Source organism: Palaemon carinicauda, chromosome 19 (assembly GCF_036898095.1).
Source record: "Palaemon carinicauda isolate YSFRI2023 chromosome 19, ASM3689809v2, whole genome shotgun sequence".
NCBI lineage: Eukaryota > Metazoa > Arthropoda > Malacostraca > Decapoda > Palaemonidae > Palaemon > Palaemon carinicauda.
This window is the reverse complement of record NC_090743.1, coordinates 75,421,864-75,442,761: the sequence shown is the minus strand read 5'-3', so window position 1 is coordinate 75,442,761 and position 20,898 is coordinate 75,421,864. Positions and strand designations below refer to the sequence as shown.

General features: G+C 41.2%; 1 protein-coding gene across 1 annotated transcript in view; it reads right to left on the bottom strand.

The window, feature by feature from the left end:
* The window catches only part of LOC137658680 (major facilitator superfamily domain-containing protein 6-like), a 108,791-nt gene that overhangs the window by 55,580 nt on the left and 32,313 nt on the right, over window positions 1-20,898 (bottom strand). Inside the window, exons 4-6 of the mRNA XM_068393655.1 lie at window positions 14,341-14,555; window positions 716-877; window positions 465-628 (exon numbers count right to left, since the gene is read on the bottom strand). Of these exons, the coding sequence (XP_068249756.1) occupies window positions 465-628; window positions 716-877; window positions 14,341-14,555 (541 nt within the window). The remainder of the gene's footprint in view (window positions 1-464; window positions 629-715; window positions 878-14,340; window positions 14,556-20,898) is intronic.

Here is a 20,898-nt window from a genome sequence, read left to right as displayed (position 1 = left end):
TTTTTTTATGTTACATGCGTAGCACCTACTGGAAAACCCCGGGTCAAAATACAGCAAGTTGATTCACACTTCAAACCCTCCTAATGGGTGAGTCACCCTTATAAATAGAAAAAGGGTTTGTATTTAGAGTCAGAACAAATTATGAATTTGAAAGTAATTTGTATTTTTCCTAACGATACAGACTTTGAGTTATTTATACAAATTGTCCAGACATCACCTGTCTCCCTATAAGTCCTGTCTGCAATCAAAAGTGACGAGACAACATGTGTGTGTGTCTGAGCGGGGTACCTGGCTAACCCCCCTACCCACTGCTAACTAGTGGTGGGGTAGTTACACCTCGCTAAAAGTCTTACGGGTAATTTTCCAGCTTCACTAAAAGAATAATCCCTATAGCCTAAATAGCTCAAGGTTTGTATCATTAAGAAAACTACAAATGACTCAAAAATTTGTCATATTTCACTAACCTGCTGATGCGATAGCACCAAAGAAAAGCAAAACCTCTGCTTTGAAAAAGTATAACAATAGGTCTTTAGTAAGTGAGGTAGCTGGTATCTTGAAGTCAATTTTGACACCCAACATTGCAATTCCTGTAGCCACATGCAGCACAGCAGATGCATAGAAAATTTCACTGCAAAATAGAATTATCATATTAACTTATCACAGAGATATAAAAATCATCTATGTAACTCAATTGTAAAAGTAATCTACTACGTACTTGAAACCACCAGTGTTTTCTGCAATAACGCCACCTAGGTAAGAGCTGGCAATTGCTCCTATAGTTCCCCAGGATCTTTGATAGCCATAATTAATGTTTGAGTTCTGTGTATTGGCCATGACTGCAGCATCATACAAGGTAAAAGTGGCACCCTGGAACACGCTAAGGGAAAGTTATTATTAGTAAATACTTAGATCTGTTCAAGTAATTATATTATGGAGTTTAAGAAACAATTTTTTTTACTGTATTCTGAAATTGTAGAAACTTACAACTACCATGAAGTTTAAGGAATTCATTATTCTGTAATTCTTTCCTTTCCTGGCTACCTTCTGAATCACAGTACTGTAAACGAAATTATTTCAAGAAATTGCTTGAATAAAAATCAATCTAAATTGCACTTATATGCAATTACATTAAATACCCTAAAGAAATAACTCTGAACAAGTGGAGCAGTAGTATCAGAAAAAGATATTGAAATACTAGATGATTACCATACATAGTTACTATGTATTTGTTCCTACACAAATGCAAACCCTTGACATTTATTTGCTGTAATCAGAATTTAAGAACTCCTGTTTGTCTGGCAACATTCTATGGCTGCCTTTTGTTCCCACTTGCACTGAGTAGTAGGTGCGGCGGAGCCTTGCTGTTTTGTTCCTCACATTCTTGCTAGGTGTCGTTAAGTGTTAACTGCGAGGTGAGGTGAGTGCAATTAAACTTTATTAAACAGACATCGAGTTTATATACAAGGACTTGCGAACAAGAACGTCAGAAAAATTCAAACACAATAAAATATGAGCTAGCAGGCTTACACAGGTTGGTCTATTAACAGTGCTGGGAAGAGTGAGTGATAAGATAAAAAAAGGAAAAACTGGTACAGTGTACAAGCGTGTATGAAACTTGTGCTGTACATTGTTCCTAACCCTAAAAATGTCATACATGTGAAATAGGCCACCCTGCTCTAGAGAAGCATACTGTAGGCGGGTCATCTGGTAGGAGATATGCAGGTTTTAGGTGATCAATGGAGACCCAGTCTTCTTTGCCACAAATGTTAATTAAGTAAGCCTTCGGCGCATGACGAATAACGAAGAAAGGGCCCATGTAAGGGGGCATTAGTGGTGGCTTGCTAGTGTAATTGCGCAGGAAAACGTACGTGGCTGAGTGCAGATCTGTCGGTATATGTTGCTTTGCTGGGGGCTTGTAATTCTGGCAGCAAGGACATAAATTTTCCCAAAACGTGACATAGCCGCTAGAGATTATCGGAGGAGGTTGTAGATGAAAAAAAATGGCATGGACAACCAACGGGCCGTTATGCACCATTTCAGCTGCCGAGACATCCAGGACGTCTTTAAGAGTAGTTCTTAGTCCCAGGAGGACCCAGGCAAGCTGAGTAAGCCAGTTGGAGTCATTGCAGTGGGACATCAAAGCTGCTTTGATTGTGCGATGAAAACATTCAACCATTTTGTTGGCCGCAGGGCTGTAGGTGGTTGTCTGGTGTAGGGTACTGTAATGCCTAGGATATTTGCTAATGACGTCTACAATTGAGAGGTGAAAGTGGTACCCTTGTCAGTAGTAAAATGTTCAGGTATACCAAATCTCGCTATCCACCCTAAGAGTAAGGCAGATGTACATGAGACAGATGTTGCAATATCCATGGGAATGGCTTCAAGCCAACGAGTGGAGCAGTCAATGACAGTTAACAAGTAACATTGTCCTTGTGATGTAGTTAGGGGACCTACTACGTCGACGTGAATGCGGAAAAAATAACGCTGAGGTTGGGAAAAGGTGCCCACTCCAGAATCCATGTCTCAATATACTTTCGAGGTTTGGCAAGAAGTATAGGCGTTGACCCAATCCTTAGCATCCTTAATAATGTGCCAATTGAACTTTGCCTTCAGTAGCTGTACAGTAGAATAGCGGAAGGGATGCGAAAGGACATGAATATAATTAAACACCTGTCGGTGGATGGGAGCAGGTATCCATGGTCGTGGTCTACCAATACTGACATCACAGAGGACGGTGGTAATGGAGTCGTCGAGGGCGATATTTTCCCAACAAAGGGATGTACAGGATGTCCTACATGCTTGGTACTCTGGATCTTTTTGTTGGGCTTCTGCCAAGGCATTATAATCCAATCTCAAGTGAATGGCAGCCAATATGTTTTTCAACAGGGCATCGGTAATGGGATTCATTTTCCTAGGGACGTGTTGAAGAGTGCAATTGTATTCAGCCAAAGTGAGGAAAAAATGAATAGGAAAAATGAAAATTATTTCTAGATTTATTTCTTATTTTTATTTTTATTGTTTAATTTATATTTTTCCTATGCATTTTTTCCATATTCCCCCCTACTACCTCTCCAGTCTATCTCGAAATTCCTTATGACAAACAACAAGTGCACAAAATAAGGTTTCCTGTATCATTACTGTACCCACTGCCGAGTAATGAGATATGTCTGTACAACAGGATTGACAAGGTGCCGTTTCAGTTACGTACTGAATTTCAGGACAATCCTCTGGAGCTTCCTGATCATCAGTGACCAAGCACTCAGCCTTAGGCACACGAGATTTCACCTCCGTCTTATGGGCCAGAATCACGCCAGTTGGAGGGACGTGATTACGGAGCTCGATCAGAGGGTTATATGCACTCCAGACAGACACTGAAGATGAGCACACTGAGGCTCAGTCACGGATGGATCACGATAGACTGAAGGACAATTGGGACCCCAATGGACCCAGATTTCCAGGTTCCATAGCTTAGTTGCTGCCAATAGTAGCTTGAGAGCTGGAACTGTACCTGGAAAATGCATTACCTTGATCCTGTTCTTACTACTTATTTCCAGTTTGAAGCCTAGTTGACCAGCGTCCTTGGAAAACCGCTGAACTAAGGCATCCCGGAGCTTGGCTCTCTTCAGCTGAGAGTCGGGTGCGACACCTGACCCTTCCATCCAGCAGTTCATGATTAGCTCCGTAGATTCTATAAGAGAATCTAGACCACCACGAACCTCCTTATACATGGCCAGTCCAGTAGGAAACTTGGGAGTAGCAGGTTCAGTAGTGAGTAGATAGTCAGATAATGCTGGCCAGGGGGATAATCAGTCTTCTGCAGCATTCTGATTGCCTGGACAGTAGTTAACAATAAAGTTAGGTTCGGACAAGTGATCAGAATGTCGCCACAGGCTGAATATCCCGTTGGCCCCCATTAACTGACCTGAATGCGACAGCTCTGTTTGAGTCTTTTTTAACAGGGTTTTGCCCAGAGACATCACCTGATTTTTCGGCAATTTTATTTTTCTCTTCTGAGTTTACAGATTCTGTCTCTGGTCAACCCGCAGACATCAACTGTTAAGAGTAATAGAATACAAAGCTTATTGATTTTAGACTATTACAGAACAATAAAAATTTACTAAATCTAATATAACTTTGTCACGGTCAAGGAAAATTTACAACAATTAATAAAACATTACTCAAACTGATTCAATACAGATTTCCTCACACAGTCTTTTAATTACCCCAATGTGGGAATAAAAAATGACTAATAAAAAAAGGAATTACTATACAAAAGCTTTGAAATGAAACAAACTTCTTCTCAGGGATTAATTCAGTAGGAGATTTATAGTTCTTCTGAGTCTCAAAATTTTGTCTCGGGACATGCGCCTGGATTCAGCATTCTGCTGGTGAGTCATAGAATACAAAGCTAATTGATTTTGGACTGCAACGAATGTCAGTTCTCTTGGTTCCTGGATAGTATTATGACTCTGTGAGGCTTTAATACTGTAATGTTGACTGTAAGAATAACTGTGATTTATTATATTGTATGTAACTGGAGCATTGTTGGAAGGGTTGGATGAGATGTTCATGGGCTAAACACTTTTTGGCAAAGGCCCATTATTCCATATTGGCAAATTGGCAGCTCCCAAATGATCTGGTGCCAGACACCTGAATCTGGCAAACACTGAGGGCCCCGTTGTCTTGATACGGTGATAAATACCATGTCTGGCAGGAACCGTGGCCGTTTTGCAAAGTTCTGGACGAAATAATTCTAGGTACGAAGTGAGGAGGTGGGCGTAAGCATCCGAGGATGCACTGATGTGGAAAGCGAGGTCGGAGGGGGCGAATTGAAGAGGTGTTGATGAGTACGAATCTGCGTTGGATGAGTGTCCGTGAGCTACATCAACCAGAAGGTGGAAATGGGAGAGGAAATCCTCACCGAGGATTGGCAATGGGACGTCAGCGACAACAAGCTTCTATAGATATTTAACACATCCAAGCGATAACGTGAGACTTTCAATCCCGTAGCTTGGTATCGCAGATCCGGTGACAGCTACCAGGCAGATGTCGGCAAGCTTAGACAGACTATGACATATCCTGGAGAGTGGCCTTGGCAGACGAGAATGGCAAGCACCCGTGTCTACCAAAAATCACACACCCATACCTTTGCATATTTCACAGAGGCCCTGAATCTGGAGTGGCAGTAACATTGTCACAAGTCAGGGGGTTTAAGGGGGCTGGGCGCAATGCCAATATATGGGGGTATGTGAAGAAAAACACAAAATCCTGAAAAAATTTACTGAGCTTCGTATGGCAATGGAGAATGCGTACACGAAATATTTTGTAAAAATTCCTCTTACTTTCATAGTTACAGGGTAATTAGTAAAAGTAACTCAATAAACCATAAACATTGTTCCCCACAAGAAAATGCAGCATTTCTTCTGTTATTGTAAATTTTGATAATTATTATATTTTAATGTAAAAGAAATTGTGAACATTGGCATCTGTATAACTTTCATGAGTTGCTGAAGGTGTTTTCGCCTTTCAGTCCTCCCACAAACCTCAGAGAGAGTATATGCCTGAGTTTTACCTCTGACATTCACTCATTTTTACGTTTGCTTTCCTCGTTTTCAGCAAGAATTTTATCATTTCAAAGAGGAAAAGACAATTTCAACATCTTGCTAACATAAGGAAGAAGAAAATTCCCCCTATTAAGAGTTCAGAAGAGAGTAATATCGGTAGTGCAGAGAGAGAGAATTGTGTGGATGGAGAAGCGACGGCCTTGCCTGATACGAGCAAAAGAAGCAAGATATTAAGCAAAACGATCTTCGTTTATGAGTAAATTATGATAAATAACTTTGTTTTCGTTTATCAATATCTAAAAAGGAACGTAAAATTAATGATAATCAGGATTGATAATATTGTCTTTGTAAAAATACAAAGAAATACTTTGAAAGCTCTCTAACATTAACTCATTTTTACGTTTGTTTTTCTCGTTTTCAGCGAGAATTTTATCATTTCAAAGAGGAAAAGACGATTTCAACATCTTACTAACATAAGGAGTTCAGAAGAGAGTAATATCGGTAGTGCAGAGAGAGAGAGAGAATGTATTGTGGATAGAGGAGCGGTCGCCTTGCCTCATAGTGGAAAAATGAAGCAAGATATTGAGTTAAAGGATCTTCATTTATGATTAAATTATGATAAATAGCTTTGTTTTCTTTTATCAATACCCAAAAAAGAACATAAAATTCACAATAATCATGATTTACTATTATTGTCTTTGTAAAGATACAAAGAAAAACTTTGAACGCCCGTATCTCAAAACTACCAGTATTCTTATTGACCTTCAAATTCAATTGTCTCCCTTAGTTTTAAAGATATAGAATTGAAATGTGGTATATAACTTAGAAATACATTATAAAACAATGAAATGAAGCCCTTTTTTCTAATCTTTGTTTCATATTTTTTTCTTAGTTTTTTCCCCTGATTTTTAGGGTTTATTTTTTTACCATAATGAAAAAATTCATATCTGGCAAAAAAATTACTTTTAGAAAAAAAAAACTCTTCATAGTATTGGAGGTCTATATCAGGTCTATACAGAGTAGTAATCCCAGATCTTAGTGATAATCATCAAGGGATGAGATAGAATTTGAAAAACACTAATTTTCAGGATAAATCACCTTGGCGTTGCAAAACTGTAGGTCAGCGGCAAAAATCCTATGCAGTTTCGAGATGTCCTAAGTCACCTTATTAAGTGGTATGAATGTGGAAGTCCTGTTATTAAAAATCGGCATGAGCCAGCCGCCCCCCTTTAAGTAAATCATTCATGAGAATTTAGACACCTTCCAAAAAGCCGTTAACTAGGTTAGTTTAAGTAGCAGGAAGAAGGCGGTGGCTACCAACCTATGACATCATATCCACGATCCCTAGGTAGTGTGGAAGCCAGTTTAAACCAACTTCCTCATTGTTTGATATCTGCTGACCCAAGTACAAGTGTGCTGAATCTGTTTCCATGTCAACAGGTACACCGGGGAGAGGGGACGTAAAGGAGGCGAAAACCAGCTGGATACGATTGAATCACCTGCCACCGCTACCCAGAGGGGAGACAAGGCCTCATACCACCCAGAAACATAGAAACATGAACAAAATAAGAACAACTGGGAAGCCAAGAGTAGCAAATTGAGTCCGAGTTCAAGTTGAGTTCAGGTCAAGCTCAAGTCATGAGTGGGAAATCGATAGTAGGCCCATCAACCACGGTAGGCTTATCTCCTCCCCGGCTGGCATCGATACGCAACAAGACACCCAGTATTATAAGCATTTATTATGCAGTTTAACCTTTTCCCCTCTAAATCCGTTCTCCCCGAGTGTGTCTGTAAATTATAAAGTGAGCAATTGTTATCTATAACTTATGAGCATTTTAATACAAACTGTTCCGGTAATTTAAAAGTCAGCGAGAGACTTATATTTTCTCTATTATGTAATTAAAGAGATTTGGGGTTCTATTGAATATGTCATTAAAGAGACTCATTCATCCACTTTGAAAAAGATTTCTGCTCACGTTTCTGTGAAAATTAACTTAGACAATAAATCCACTTTACAATGTAAAGGTCGTCTAATTCCCCGCCTCTCATCATTTACTATTTAATTGCCACAGCTAGTGACAGCATAACTGCAGCTGATGGGCATCAATAAGTGGCTGTAGAGGTGGTTGGATGGGGCGTGAGTGAGTAGTAGCATATGTGGGTGGTAGACAGCTTTGTCGCCTCTCTGGCAAATCACAGGTTGGGTGTTTGTGTCCTTCCGCATTCACATCAGCTTTGGTCAATGTTGAATAGTTGTCCTCTTTGTCAGGAGAGGAGGCGTTGAAGGAGGTCTTGAAGAAGGTGAAGTGGGTGTCCATAAGAGTGTCGACTTTGGTCATCAGGTCCTTTATGGGCAAGGTATTGACATCGGGGATGGCAGTGTGTACAGGTTCGGGTAGGCGTCGTACCCAAAAGGGCATGAAGTAGGATCACCTGCTGAGGAGAGCCCTTTGCGGTAGATTACAGGTGAGCGATACTGGTCATTTCCCTGAGAGCAAGCAAAGCCTTTTGGTCCTCCAATGGTTGTTAAGAGAGCAGAAAAGTTTGACTATACGAGCGGCTGGCGATGGTGAGTACTGCTACAAGAAATAAGTTTTGAGTGCTTCGTACACTATTGGGTCGTCCCCTTTGTCACAAAGTCAACCTGATACTTCCGGGAAAGTGTCCTCAGGGATTACCGTGAGAACATAGTCTGCTTTGGTGCTTGATCAAGTCATGCCCTTAATACGAAAATGGACCTCGGTGCGCTGAAACCATGCGAATACATCTGTACTGGTGAAGGGAAGTAGTTTCATGCATGTGGTGTTGATAGTAGAGTTAGGGTAAGCAGGCGCAATCATCAGACAGTAAGACATACCAGTGAGAGAGAAGGCAGGAGGGAGCTGGACACTCCAGTGGTCAACAATGTGCGAGGCACCATTAGGTGATAACTGAGAGGCGAGGTGAATGCAACTAAACTTTATTAAATAGACATCGAGTTTATATACAGTACAAGGACTTGCAAGCAAGAACATCACAAAAATTCAAACATAATAAAACATGAGCTAGCATGCTTTCTCAAGTTAGTCTATTAATAGTGCAGGGGAAAGAGATTGATAAGATAAAAAAAAGCAAAATCGTTAGTGTACGAGCGTGTATGAAACACGCGCGGTACACTTTATTCCAGGTTGCTGTTACATTCAAACATCTGCTGCTCGATTACTGTCCACACTGTGCATTTATGCTTTTTCTTTCAGTGCTTTGTGATTATGAATGCTTCTCAAGTGTGTATGAGAACCTGGTCCGGCTTTGTCGGATGCCCTTGTGGCTTCTTTATGAGTGGGCTGGAGGTAGGTCCCCATATTTTCTGTCCAGGGTGTCATGGTAAGAGATGTTCATTGAACTCCCCTTGTGATTTTTGTAGGGAGTAGTCGTCCTCCCAATGGTAAAATTATGGTAGTCATTGTGAGAAACAGGCTAAGAGGGATCGATCCCCTTCTGTTTCTTCTTCCATAGAGGGCAAGGAGCAGAAACCTTCTCTACAGAGTCCTGATTCTTCCCTGTACCATCTTTCATTATCGGAGTTCCCAGAGGCTCCGATAACAAAAAATGACGGCCATGCATTCAAACACAAGTTTGCAGATGTGTTATCTCCGATTATTCTTTGTTAAGTGGAGAACACACATAGTGATTACAATTCTCTTGCTTTGGCACTTAATCAGCCAGAAGAGGATTCTATGCAGGAACCATTATTACCAGGTTTTTTGAACTAACAGATCCCATCCCTGCCAATGAGTCTACTAAGCTCATGGGAACAATTATTTATTTCAGATATAGGTGAACAAGATTTCTCCTCCACAGTGCAGGAGATTTCTCCGATAAAGTCAAACCAATTGTCTCTCAAACATACGCCAATGCAGTCGTCACATCGTTCAGCAAATGGTCCTCATGTGTCTATACCTCCCATGACTCTAGAAGAGTTAATGCACCAACTGAACGTGCCGCTAAAAATACATGCCTGCATACCGAATATACTTTCTTCATTTCACGAATGTCAGTAATAAGGTCAAGTGTGTATGAAACAAACTAGCTAGACCGGTGCATTCCATTGCTGGTGTACCTAAAGACGATATTAATAAACCTGTAGTGTAATTAGATCAAATCGTGAAATAATTAAAGATTTTTTAGGTTTGCAAGCAAAAAGCTGACCCAGTATGAAAGGAAAAGGGCTGCAGAACCGTATCTGCCATTTTCTCACGTTACCCCACCTTCCACCTGTCGTGAACAGCCATCCCCTAAGAGACAGATGACAGATTCTCCACCATATTACTCTGTTCATATATACAGTATAGAGAATCTCGGTGGGATACACCTGAAGAATCGAGTTTATCACCACAGTATTCGATGTTAGAGAGGGAGGCAAAACCTGCTATCTCATCTTCATCTTATTATGAACATGAATCCCTGACTCTTAACAGATTTTACAATCACTCTTCTCCCTTAGCTACTACACATATGTCATATGCAAGTCGAGAAAGGAAGGATATCCAAAAAAGTGTTGAAAACTCTAGGACTTTTCCAAAACAAGAACCGTGACCAGTAGAGTCCAGACCTTGATTTGGATCCCCATATCCGACGCTTATCATCATTGAGAACTCCTCAGAACAAAGGGCTGAGGCAGCAGCAAAAGCAATAGGTGTCGCTCCCTTAATGGTACCTACGTCAGAACTGAGGAAGACATCTCACTTCCTCAAAATAGTGAGCTTTATCCATTGTATTGATAGACTAGGAGAACCACCTCGTGCCCAAGTAATGGGAAGGTATTGCACCATTGATGGTTTCTTTCTAAACTCAAAAACATTTTCCACAGAATCAACGCCCCTTTCTTAAATTAGGACCCTATTGATTAGCTGGTTTCTGATGCAGAGAACTCCGTGAGGTCTAGTCGGTTGTCGAGATTGCTGCCTCATGCTTTGTCTTGACAAAAAAAAAAAAAATTCTACTGTATGTGTTCAGGGGAAGCCATACTTTGCGAAGTCAGAAAATCTGACAATTCCTGAAACTAGGAACAATATGAGGACCTCATCAGATCAGGGGCAAAAACATTAGAGTTTGTACTCCATCAAATGATATTTCATTGGAGCAATTGTGTGTTAAAGAGGAGAGATGCAGTGATTGGGAATTTTTCCAGGCATATGACTGATAGAGATTACTATTATTATTACTTATTAAGCTACAACCCTGGTTGGAAAAGCAGGATGCTATAAGCCCAGGGGCTCCAACAGGGAAAGTAGCCCAGTGAGAAAAGTAAACCAGGGAAAAATAAGGTATTTTAAGAAGAGCAACCACACTAAAATAAATATCTCCTGTATAAACTATAAAAACTTTAATAAAACTAAGAGGAAAAGAAATAAGATAGAATTGTGTGCCCGACTGTACCCTCAAGCAAGAGAACTCTAACCCAAGACAGTGGAAGACCATGGTACAAAGGCTATGGCACTACCCAAGACTAGAGAACAATGGTTTGATTTTGGAGTGTCCTTCTAGAGAAGCTGCTTACCATAGCTAAAGAGTCTCCTCTATCCTTACCAAGAGGAAAGTGGCCACTGAACAATTACAGAGCAGCAACCCTTTGGGTGAAGGAGAAGTCATTAAATTTGAGGAACTATAATCTCACAGACCATCCAACTCTTCCCCCGCCCCATGCAGAAGTAGCAACAGCAGTGAAAAAATCTGAGAAGAATAGCCAAACATCCTTCTTGAGAAGAGCTGAAGCCTCCAGTTTCTCAGCTCGTCTCTCTTTCTCAGCAAATGCCAAGATCATCTCCCCTCAACCCAACTCCTCAACATTCAGCCGTAGAAAGGGCAGTTGGAACCCTCGACTTGCTGCTACGTCTGAGACATCCCTCCAGTTGTAGGAACCGAGGACATTGAGGCACCCATTAGGGAAGGGAGATCCCTCAACTTACCATCTGTAGTGGGATGCATTCAATGTTGATCGAAAAGGTGGCAGTTCTTCAGGGCAGATCTCCGGGACATAGAAATTTTTTGCTCAAGATATCACGCCCCTTTTACGAACTGTCAATTCCACTAACTAAGATGCCGATGATCCTATCATTTTATTTAAAGGGGGTCTCAGATAGACCTCCTTCAAGAGAAGGAGGTATCACAGATACTGGAGAAGATGGCAATAGAGGAAGTCTTACACAGATCTCCAAGTTTCCTTAGCAACCTTTTCCTATTGGAGAAATTGACAGGAGGTTGGAGACCTGTTTTAGATCTCTCCTGCTTGACCCAGCGTGTACTCCAAACTTGGTTCTAAATGGAGACCTTCAGCACAGTAATACAGGCCATCAAAAAGACTTTTAGGACATTTACTATTAGATACCAGTCCACCCGAGATCAAGGTAGTATCTCCATTTTATTTTCAGAGAAAGAACATGCCAGTTCAACGTGCTGTGCTTCGGTCTACTGACAGCCCTACAGGTATTCACATGTCTGTCCATGCGTGTCTCCTCATAGGCACATGTCATGGTAGTAGGTTGGCCAGGGCACCACCACTATAGAGTCATTGGGTCCTTTGACTGGCCAGACTGAAATACATTGAATCCTTTTCCCTGGTTACTGTTCATTTTCCTTTTGCCTACACATACACCGAATAGTCTGGCCTGTTCTTTACATTTTCTTTTCTGTCCTCATACACCTGACAACACTGAGATTACCAAACAGCTCTTCACTTAAGGTGTTAACTACTCCACTGTAATTGTTCAGTGGCTAATTTCCTCTTGGTAATGGTAGAAAGGACTCTTCAGCTATGGTAAGCAGCTCTTCTAGGAGAAGGATATTCCAAAATCAAACCATTGTTCTCTAGTCTTCGGCAGTGCCATAGCCTCTGTACCATGGTCTTCCACTATCTTAGGGTAGAGTTCTCTTGTTTGAGGGTACACTCGGGCATTCTATTCTATGGTACTTCTCTTCCTCTTGTTTTTTCTAAATTTTGATAGTTTATATATGAAAGATTTATTTTAATGTTGTTACTGTTTTTAAAATATTTTATTTTTATGGTTGATTACTTCTCTTGTAGTTTATTTATTTCGTAATTTCCTTTCCTCACTGGGCCATTTTCCCTGTTGGAGCCCTTGGGCTTATAGCATCTTGCTTTACCAACTAAGTTTGTAGCTTAGCAAGTAATAATAATAATAATAATAATAATAATAATAATAATAATAATAATAATAATAATAATAATAAGACTCATGCATTACCCAGACGACTGGTTTTACTAATGGAGTCAAAATCTCAGCTTCTCCACTAGAAAATCATTTTTTTTCTCGTATTTTGCCGTAACCTAAGAATCTGGCTAAATTAGGGGAAGTCTAGATTCGACCCTCAGAGGCGTCTATAGAACTTGGGCATGAACATAGACTCGGTCCAAGCCAGAATATTTCAGTGATAGAGACAGATTGCAACAACTTTTCCTGAGAAAGACCTCTTTCCAGCCCATCTCTTGCAGAAGTTTCTCGGGCATCTAGCCTCCCTAGAGAAACTGGTACCCTTCGGGAGGATGGATCTTCACTTAGATCCAATGGACATAGATATCTGATGCCCCATCAGCTCACTTGAAGAACCTTTGAGATTTGAAAACAGATCTCTCGTGGATCATCTGTACAGGTTCCAACTCAGACTTCCTTACCTTTTCAAATACTTCTCGCCAAGGATGGGGGAATTCATCTAAGAGGAGCAAGTCTCAGGAATATGGTCACACGAAGATAAGTCATTCCTCAAAAATAACCTGGAACTAAAGGCAGCATACCTAGTTTTACTCCACTTTACAGAATCTATCAAAAGGCCACTCAGTAGTGGCAATGAGCGACAACACAACTGTAATGACTTATGTCAACAAGTAGGGGCTTGATTTCTCACCTCCTCTGCCAGTTGGAAGTAGGGACCTAAAACTGAGCACAGGTAAATGCAGTTCATCTCTCTGCCCAATTCATCCGGGGGGAAGGGAATGTCATAGTAGACAATCTGAACTGACTAGGGACGATAGTTGATTCAGAATGATCTTTGAATCCTCTAAAGGTGAAGAGTCTCCTGACCTTGTGGGGTTTCCCAATTAAAGACATGTTTGCCACCGATCTGAACAACAAACTACCAGTGCACTGTTCCCAGTCTCGGACCCAGTAGTGGTAATGAACGACGCGTTCCAACAACGCTGAGATGGAATAAACGTTTATGTTTGAACCGTCAGGTTCTGAACAAAATCAGAATGTCACAAAACCTAAGTGTAATGCTAGTTGTGCCAAGGTGGCCACAAGTAGAGTGGTACCCAGACCTTCTAGATCTTCTCATAAAAGTTCCAAGAGAAGTTCAAGATTGGCCAAACCTTTTATGTCAACCTCAAGTATAAAGTTTCACAAAGTAGCTCACTGTCTGTCTCTTTATGGCAGGAGGTTACCCAGCACATCCTCTGAATGAAAGGCTTTCCATTACCAACTACAAAATTTTATGGTAATTTGAGTTTTTCCTACCCACTAAAACCTGAGTCGTTTATTAAATTTTCCGCCTCATCTACCCAACAAGTCTTAATTAAGACTTAAGTGAAGAGAAAAGCTGCAGGGTACGACCCACTTACCCAGCACAAGTGGGAATGGAGGGCAACCATACAATGTTGCCAGACCCATAGGACTTCTTAAATTTTGGTCGCAGTAAACAACAATAGAGTATACCAATAACCAGTACTCAAGTTTGTAAAGATACAAATTACTTTACATCTTTAGTTTTAAAACAAACATACGCAAAAAGAGTCCGGATGGCTATGTATGTCCAAAATGTCAGTGCTTGTTTATTAGCAACTACTTCTACCATTGTCTTGTTTGGATCTGAACTGTTGGTGTCATAGATCAGATCTGTTGCATTACTGGCATTCAAAACAATACTTTGTCCAACTGGCACCCATGTAAACAGGAAGGCAATCACCCCGGTTGTCATGGAAACAACCACCATAGGGATCTGTATAAGGAAGTGATAAAGAATTTGTTAGTTATCTCTTTTTAATTGAGCAAAATCTTTTTAAACCTTTAAATGTAATGAATGTACTGTACTTAAATATGTATACATCCAGTTTTATATAACAATTAGATATTCTATTGACAAACATTTTAAGTGTACTGCATAAAATTATGGGACATATATGTAATTCTAGATTTTAAGTATTTCATATCAATGACATTCGCTTATGTATAAATTAGTACTTAAATATTTATCTTTCCTATACATCTCAGAAAATGTAAATAATAAAGAAGAAATTATTTTATATGCTCTAATCCTGTGTTTAATTTGCTGTCTTCCTAATTAAACAAAAATTATTTCTTTTTTAATGCTACTCTGTGACTTTACAGCAAGGATATAACCTTCCCAAATTTTATATGGACTAGAAATAAAATTTCAGTGGATCCCTGATGTATTAAGAACAACAAATGTACAACAACTGGTAGCTGTCAGACATATCAATTTCAAAGATTTGATGATAAATCTTTCCTCAAGCTATTATTTTTCTGATCTTGGAATATCCATATATTTTTGGCAGTCAATTGAAATTATCCATCGGGAAAGTTAGTATTTTACTTTGTAAAGTGATGTAAATAGTGTAGATAAGAGCCATACAGTCATTCTTCCTTTGGAGCATGTAAGTTTTTAAACTTTAACAGAGTGTGAAGTAGATGAGTCTTTTCATAGTATCATTATTTAAATTTTAAGTAATATATTGTAAAGAGTAATTATTGATGGGCACTGTAGTGACTATAAGAATGTATAATCTGATGCTTCTCAGAGTTAGTGTTCTTGGCCTATTACATTTCATACTATGTACTCATTATATGTGGCTTGGCTTAGAGCACAAGCTTGTTGCTTATGAAGATGATGCTACTCACTTTGCATCAATTTCATCTCCTGAATGTAGATCTGAGTTTGCTGAATCCGTTAATAAAGATATAGCTAAAATTAGTGTATGGTGTAAATTATGGGGATGAAGTTGAAACATAGCAAAAATCAAAATATGGTTGTAAATAGGTCAAAGACAGTGGCTCCTCAACATCCAGATGTTTGTATTGACAATGTCACCTTAATTATATTATAAGATTCATTTTTGGGCTCAAGCCATGTCATCCTGATGGAAGGTCCTTCCGGCAGCTTCCTACTGTATAATATTTCTGCAAGTGATATTACAAGAGAATTACCATCAGGTATCACGGGGTTCTAACCCCCGGAACGACTAACCTAAGATATCGTGTATAATCAGGGATGTATCCATAGATAACCATAGATATCTGCACCCCTAACAGACTTAACCCAGTCTAGGAAACTAGGGAGAAGGATAGGTGAGGAGTTGTTACGTACCATCACCCCTCATGGTACTGTTCGTTACTGATGACGCCATTCCTTTCTTTCGCAGCGTCCTACTTGTGCAAAGTTTTTCAAGTGCACTTATTTCAGCTTTTTTGGAGAATTACCACGCATGATTGCTTCCTCTTCGTTGTCTAATTTGAGTACCCTCTTCTTTTACAGTTTGAATTAGCTTTCACTGTTTTAGATCCCTTGGGGAGTGGTTATTTAGCTTTATTAGGCAATGAGAGAGCCATGCGCTCAGAGTCCAGCTAGCCATTGGGCGCCATGTAGCGTACCCGACCGCCTTCTTATTTTGTGTTCTCTTAGTCTTATTTCACGAGTATCACATTAGCTAGCCTTATTTTTTAGCATTACGATGCCTTGGGCTCTGTTTTGTGAATACATTTACCATGCATTAAACGGATTTTGAGCGAAGCGAAAAATCTATTTTTGGGTGAGGTAGCCATGTCGTCGTGATGGAAGCTCCTTCGAAGGTAGCTTCCTAGGTATATTTGACTACAGTGATATATCCCAGAGAATTTACCAAAGGTATCCAGAATTCTAATCCCTGGAGCGAATATCCCTTAAAATTTTACAAAGGGATATCGCGTAATATCAGAGGATGTATTCTTGACACGTCTCATGGCTATCTACGCCCCCAATAGAGCTTTCACTTCGAGGGGCAAGAGAGGCAAGAATAAGGAGAGTCGTTACAGAGACATCGATCTCAACGCTCCCTACTGCTCTGCAAATAGTGCGCCAATCCGCCAACGCAAGGCGCCACCAAGTCATTCTTTGTAGCTTTGTAGGTGTTGCAGATACAGTACCATAGGGAGGGATTCATTATCATTTTGTCCCAAAAGAGGGTGGGTACATCAGGACGACATGGCTACCTCACCCAAAAATAGATTTTTGGCTTCGCTCAAAATCCGTTTTTTTTGGGCTCAGGCCATGTCGTCCTGATGGAAGTGTACCAGAGCATTAATGTATCTGTGGATTTTCAATAGTGCCGTTCATCTCGAGCTAAATCTTTCCTCTTTGGTCTTTAGACTTAGAGACACTTGATGTTACCGTTATACATCAATCATCTGATCATGAAATATGTCAGTGCTTCCTGCCCCCTACAGGGAAGAGTCTGGGTAGACTCGAGGAAAAAAACCTGAGGATTGTGAGTTCAAGGAACAATCTTGCAAACAGTTTGTATATTAGTGTCAACATTTACGTAAAGCATATTCTGTACTAGTATGGTATTGGGCTGGGCAGGTTACTGTACCTCCCGGGTCTGTCAATGAAGAGACGGACAGGTTTATATACGTGTAGGAAACCTTAAACAGTAAAATGAACAGTCTAGTACGATAAGATCTTACCTGTCTGCCTGGAACAATATGAATCTTAGTTCCGATATTTACTTAAATATCAAAAGAGTCAAGGATGCTCTGACTTATACATACACTGAAATATTTGGGGCGAAAGAGACGCAAATATTCGTTCTATTGTTTATTACAAAAATAGAAATTATGGTTGTAATCAATTACAATGTATGCTGAATAATTCTGCATAAAAGCATAAACGGTAATAAGAGGAATAAATAGGGTTTACCTGAAAAGGAAAACATTAGCCACTGTAAGGGAAATATAAAATTTCACTATACATTCTGTTGTTACTAGGAACACTGTGCATATAAGAATGCCTGGCACTTGTGTCAGCTTATTATGCTTAATGTCACCTGTGTAGGGAGAACAGTCTATAGTGTTATCACTTAAACACAAAACTCAACAGGATATGCCTTACGAGTCTATCATGTACACCCTTCACTATAAGTCCCAAATAGTACACTGTTCTTCACAGTAATCAAGCAGTGGGTTTTATTACACTGCCCGCCGCCACCACATGAAATTTAATTTCTTGTAATTGCTTCGCGTAGTGCTTGAAGAAGACCCTCGAGGACTTCCATCCAGTATAAGCACGAAGGCTTTCAAACGACATCGTTTGGTAGAAATTCAGAGACGAGGCAACTTTTCTCGGATCATGACCTGCGGGTGTACTGTCTGGATCCGCTCTGCGAATGAAGTATGTGATTTTCGCCTTTATCTGCTTTAAGGATAACGTTGATCCGGAAGTGTCTCCCCTGAAAAGCTGACCTCCCTTAAAGTCTGAAGTTGTACGAAGATAGACCTTTAGGCATTCCACTGGACAGAGGGATGCTTCTTCCTTCAGAGGGCAGATTCTCCAGGGACCCCATCTCTTAGTGGGCAGCTCGTTCTTGGCGAGAAACGTTGGGTCCGGAAAGAGGTTCAGTTCTCCATTGTCTGTGAACTGAATGAGGCCATCATCCCTCGAAAGGGCCACTATTTCGCTAACTCTGGCTCCCGAGGCTAGTGCAAATAAGAATATCACCTTTTGAGTCAAGTCTTTCAGCGAGCAATCCTCATTGTTCAGGGTTGATGCTAAATGAAGAACTTTGTCCAAAGACCATGAAATGGGCTTAGGAGGAGCTGCGGGCCGAAGTTTAGCGCAGGCTTTAGGGATTTTGTTGAAGATTTCGTTGGAAAAGTCTACCTGGAAGGCGTAAAGTATTGGTCTGGCCAGGTCGGATTTACATGTAGTAATCGTATTGGCTGCTAAACCTTGTTCATGAAGATGGATTATGAAGGACAAACAGAAGTCCATAGAAATCTCCTTAGGTTTCTTCGCCTTGACAAAGGCCACCCATTTCTTCCAGGAAGACTCATATTGTCTTCTTGTTGACTTTGACTTGTATTATTTTAGGAAGTTAATACTGACCCTAGAAATCCCAAACCGTTTCTTGACCGCTAAAGCGAGAAAATCATGAGATGAAGGTTCTGGGTTTTCACTGATGAAGCTGAGACAGTCAATTTCTGCACTTGCTGATTCAGAATTGGGCCTGGCAACGGGATCAGTTTTAGGCGTAGTTCCGTTACCAGGGGGAAACCAAACGCTGTTGGGCCACTTGTGGGCCACTATTGCTGCCGTCCCCCGAAAGGATCTCAGTTTGTCAAGGACTTTCAGCAGAAGGTTGGTTGGAGGGAATAGGTAGATCTTAGACCATCTGTTCCAATCTATGGACATTGCATCCATTGCTTCCGCTAGAGGATCCTCATACGGGGCTACGTACCGGGGTAGCTTTTTATTGTCGCTCGTTGTGAAGAGGTCTATCCGCAGTCCTGGGACTTTGCGTAAGATAAAGAAGAATGATCTTGTGTCTAGGGACCATTCTGACTATTGGTTTGATCCTGGATAGAGCGTCCGCTGTCACATTGCGGAACACTTGAAGGTGGACTGTTGACAAGTGCCATCTCTTCTTCTCCGCTAGGCGGAGGATGGCTAGTATCACTTGATTTGAGGCGATCTCGAGCTCTGTCGGTTTAGGCATCTCATTATGACCTCGCTGTCTAGAACCAGACGGATGTGGATTGAGCAGCGGAATTTCAGTTTCTTTAGGCAAAGAAAAACTGCCATGGCTTCCAGGAAATTGATGTGGAAGGTTTTGAAGAGGGGAGACCAGGTTCCTTGGACTTTCCGATGATGAGAGGGACCTCCTCACCCCTATTTTGAGGCATCTGTGTGAACGGTGACTGACGGTGAAGGTGGTTGTAAGGGAACCTTGTTCTTTACGTTTTTGGCCTCCGACCATGGCTTGAGTAGGGATCGCAGACGATTTGGTATCGGTCTTTGTAGATCTCTTCGAGCGTTTGATGCGTATTTTCTCCAGATTCCTGATGCATCTTTTAATTGTGCTCTCAATACTGGATCTGTCACTGAGGCGAACTGCAGAGACCCCAACACTCTCTCCTGTTGCCTTCTTGATATCCTTGCGGACCGAAGAAGGCTTCTGACAGATCCTGCTATCTCTTTCCTTTTCTTTGATGGAATGGTAAGGCAGTGCGACAGCAAGTTCCAGTGGGCGCCCAGCCACTGAAACTTTTGAGCTGGAGACAGTTGAGATTTTTCCAAGTTGATCTTGAATCCCAAGTGTTCCAGGAACTGGATCACTTCCTTGGAGGCTTGCCTGCACTCTACTTCGGATGCTGCCCACACCAGCCAGTCGTCCAGGTAGGCTACCACCTGGATTCCCTTTAGGCATAGTTGATGAATGACTGCATTCGCAAGCTTAGTGAATACCCTTGGAGCTATGTTCAGTCCGAAGGGCATGGCTCTGAAAAGGTAATGTCTTTTTTGTAGTTTGAATCCCAGGTAGAGTGAAACTTGACGGCTGATTGGAACGGGCCAGTACGCATCCGTCATGTTTATGGAGGCTGTGTATGCCCGTTTGGGCAACAGGGTCCTGATGTGTTGAAGCGTCAGCATTTTGAACTTGTAGTTCACTATGAACCTGTTGAGTGGTGATAAGTCCAGAATTACTCTGAGCTTTTCCGAGTCCTTCTTCAGAACACAAAATAGCCTTCCTTGGAATCTGACGTACTTCGCCTTCCTTATAACTCTTTTGCTCAAGAGTTCCTGAACATATTCTTCCAATATGGGGGTTGAGTGTTGGAAGAATTGAGGGAAGGTTGGTAGAGTTGAGCTCCAACTCCACCCTAGTCCGTTCTTGATTAGGCTGTGGGCCCAGGGATCGAAGGTCCAATGATCTCGGAAGAAGAAGAGTCTCCCTCCTACCGGTAGCATCTCACTTTGAGTGCTGGGTGGAGGATTTACCTCCCTGGCCTCGTCCACCCTTGTTGCCCCTACTTCTGGAGGGGCGTCTGGAGGAACCTCGAAAGGAACCTCGAGACCTCGGCCGAAAGGTCGTAGACGGACTTTCAAACACTGGGGTGAACACTGGTGACTGAGTCGCCAGTGTTTGGGGCACCAGTTGGAAAGTGGTGGGTAATTGTGCCAGTGTCTAGGACACCGTGGCCACGGGAAGCTGTTGCTGATGCTTAGGCCGAGAGGGCACTTTAGGTTTTTTTGGTCTATTCTTCGTCTGGGGACCCTCGTCAGCTGAAGA